Consider the following 2,889-nt stretch of genomic DNA (forward strand, 5'->3'; position numbering starts at 1 on the left):
ACACACACACACACACACACACACACACACACACACACACACACACACACACACACACACACACACACATATAAATCTAATGAACATCTGGAGGAGTACGGCAGCTCAGGGGCGAGGTTCTTCTCTCTCACCCCAGCTGACCGAAGGCGATGTTCTCGTCCATCTTGGAGCTGTCGTCCCGCTCCTCCTGGGTCATGTGACACCACTTCTCCCTGCAGCAGAACCAGACCACAGTCAGATTCAGCTGGACCTTCAGGTTTGGACCAGGAGTCAGAGAACAACAAGAGTCTGGACCGTTGGACACAATAAAGATAAAACTGGTCCACAGAGCTGCAGCGTCTCCATGGAGACCAGGACCCTGTCCCCAGAGGTCTGGTTCGTTCATGTGGAGCCTGTGGAGCTTGTGGGACATGGTTCTGACAGGTCTGAGATGATCCTCCATCTGATGAGGAACCTGATGAAGCTGAGCTTCTTCAAGATCCTCATCATTTATTAGAAAAACCTTCCTTCTTCTGGTCTGAGTTCATGTGGAGCAGCAGTGAGACACAATGAGAGCATGCACATGGAGTCAACATGCAGACCAGACCTTCAGCTCTGGATCTGAACCAGACCAGGACTTCACTCAGGACCAAACCCATACATCCACAAGAAACCTGGAGTTCAGAAGACCTGTTTCTGATGAGTCAGAAGTTTGATGTAGACTTCAGAGGGTCTCACATAGACCTCTGAGGGTCTCACATAGACCTCTGAGGGTCTCACATAGACCTCTGAAGGTCTCACATAGACCTCTGAGGGTCTCACATAGACCTCTGAAGGTCTCATGTAGACCTCTGAGGGTCTCACATAGACCTCTGAGGATCTCAAATAGACCTCTGAGGGTCTCATGTAGACCTGTGAGGGTCTCACATAGACCTCTGAGGGTCTCACATAGACCCGTGAGGGTCTCACGTAGACCTACGAAGGTCTCACGTAGACCTCTGAGGGTCTCACATAGACCTCTGAGGGTCTCACATAGACCTCTGAGGGTCTCACATAGACCCGTGAGGGTCTCACGTAGACCTACGAAGGTCTCACATAGACCTGTGAGGGTCTCACACAGACCCGTGAGGGTCTCACGTAGACCTCTGAGGGTCTCACATAGACCCGTGAGGGTCTCACGTAGACCTACGAAGGTCTCACATAGACCTCTGAAGGTCTCACACAGACCCGTGAGGGTCTCACGTAGACCTCTGAGGGTCTCATGTAGACTTGTGAGGGTCTCACGTAGACCTCTGAGGGTCTCATGAACAGAAGCGTGTTTCAGGTTGCTGTTCTGCAGAGAGCTGCAGCTGAAGCACTGAAGGACAGCAGGTCTACAGTGAGGCACGGTGGAGGCAGCAGCATGGTGTGGGATGGTTCACTGACATCATGGGAAAGCAGAACAATAAAACCAGCTAAACACAAACTAAGTCTTGAGCAGAAGAAGAAGCAGGTTTATTTTTCAGCTCCACAGCAAAATAGAAACTGTTGGACCTTCATCCTGATTCTGAAGGTTAAAAGAGTCAAAACCACAGAAAAATTATTCTAATTAGAAAATTGAAATAAAAAAACAAAAGCTGCTTCGACACATTTAGCTTAATGCGGCTGAAAAACTCCTGCTGTTCTTCTCTAACATGTTTTTTTTTAATGTGTTCCTTTGGTTTCAGCGAGGAACTGAAGGAAGGACAGACCTCTGGTCTTTCTCTTCATCCTGCGCTCCTCTGCCCGGCAGCAAGGCACAAGGAAACAGAGGATTAAAGTCAGCAACCAGACAGGAAGAGCAGCTTCACAGCAGAACCTCTGCAGGGCCCTCCGTCCACACTCACCTGGTGGTGGGAGACCGCTTCGTCCTCTCACAGTGAACTGCATCGAAAAACGCTGCGTTCCAGAACCGTAAGGTGTGCCTGTCAACAGGAAACACCACATTATCCACTTCCTGTCTGATCGGATTACTAAGACCACATCAGACATGAAGGAACAATGGTACTGCTAACGCTAGTACTGCTAACGCTAGTACTGCTAACNGTACTGCTAACGCTAGTACTGCTAACGCTAGTACTGCTAACACTAGTACTGCTAACGCTAGTACTGCTAACGCTAGTACTGCTAATGCTAGTACTGCTACTGTTAATGCTGCTGCTAACGTCACAACTGCTGATATTAGTTTTAAACCTGACTTCTGAAACATTTTAACAGTAAAATCTTTTCTGTCTGATGAACACCATGATTATTATTTGAAAGAATCATTTTACCAGATGGGCTGCTGCTTCAGGTGAGTGTACAGGTACACCTTGTCTCCTTTCTTCTCCTGTGGAGCCTCTGACACTGTGCAGAGGAGGAAACATGATACATGAACTGAATCTAATAATAAAACCAGTAATCAATGATCAAACTGGAGGCCATGGAAGAGTGATGATCTGAACCTGGAGATCTGGGCCTGGTCTCAGCTGAGCCGTCTCTGTCGTGACAAAGCAGAGTGAGGACTGAAGCCTCAGCAGCAGATCTTCAAACAGACATGTAAAGAAGTCGTTCTCACTCAGACCTGGCAGACATGGAGCTCCTCAGCTTGCTCTCCAGGCCTCCAAAGAAGCCTTTCACGTCACTTTTTGAAGTGGTTTTAAGGAGACGCTCGGCGGCGTCTTTCTTCCCCGACAGCCATGAGTTGGCCTTGGTGAGGTACGAGTCCAGACCTGCTGGTGGACCGCCTTGGTCCAGTAACTCTGAGGGAGACGGCTGGGACCTCCCTGAAGAGGAAAGTCCAGGAGAACAGCCTGAGTCGTTACAGAAGCTTTGGTGAAAAAACCACAAAGGTTCTGAGAAGAGTCACACACACACACACACACACACACACACACACACACACACACACAC

At 48.9% G+C, this 2,889-nt stretch overlaps 1 protein-coding gene across 1 annotated transcript in view; it reads right to left on the reverse strand.

Moving 5' to 3' along the window:
- The window catches only part of kiaa0513 (KIAA0513 ortholog), a gene marked incomplete at its 5' end in the record, with an annotated part of 9,476 nt that overhangs the window by 4,552 nt on the left and 2,035 nt on the right, over positions 1-2,889 (reverse strand). Inside the window, 6 exon segments of the mRNA XM_014030911.1 lie at positions 132-212; positions 1,710-1,739; positions 1,845-1,922; positions 2,271-2,343; positions 2,442-2,476; positions 2,561-2,762. Of these exon segments, the coding sequence (XP_013886365.1) occupies positions 132-212; positions 1,710-1,739; positions 1,845-1,922; positions 2,271-2,343; positions 2,442-2,476; positions 2,561-2,762 (499 nt within the window).

This window comes from Austrofundulus limnaeus, unplaced genomic scaffold (genome assembly GCF_001266775.1).
Source record: "Austrofundulus limnaeus strain Quisiro unplaced genomic scaffold, Austrofundulus_limnaeus-1.0 Scaffold1139, whole genome shotgun sequence".
Classification (NCBI taxonomy): Eukaryota; Metazoa; Chordata; class Actinopteri; order Cyprinodontiformes; family Rivulidae; genus Austrofundulus; species Austrofundulus limnaeus.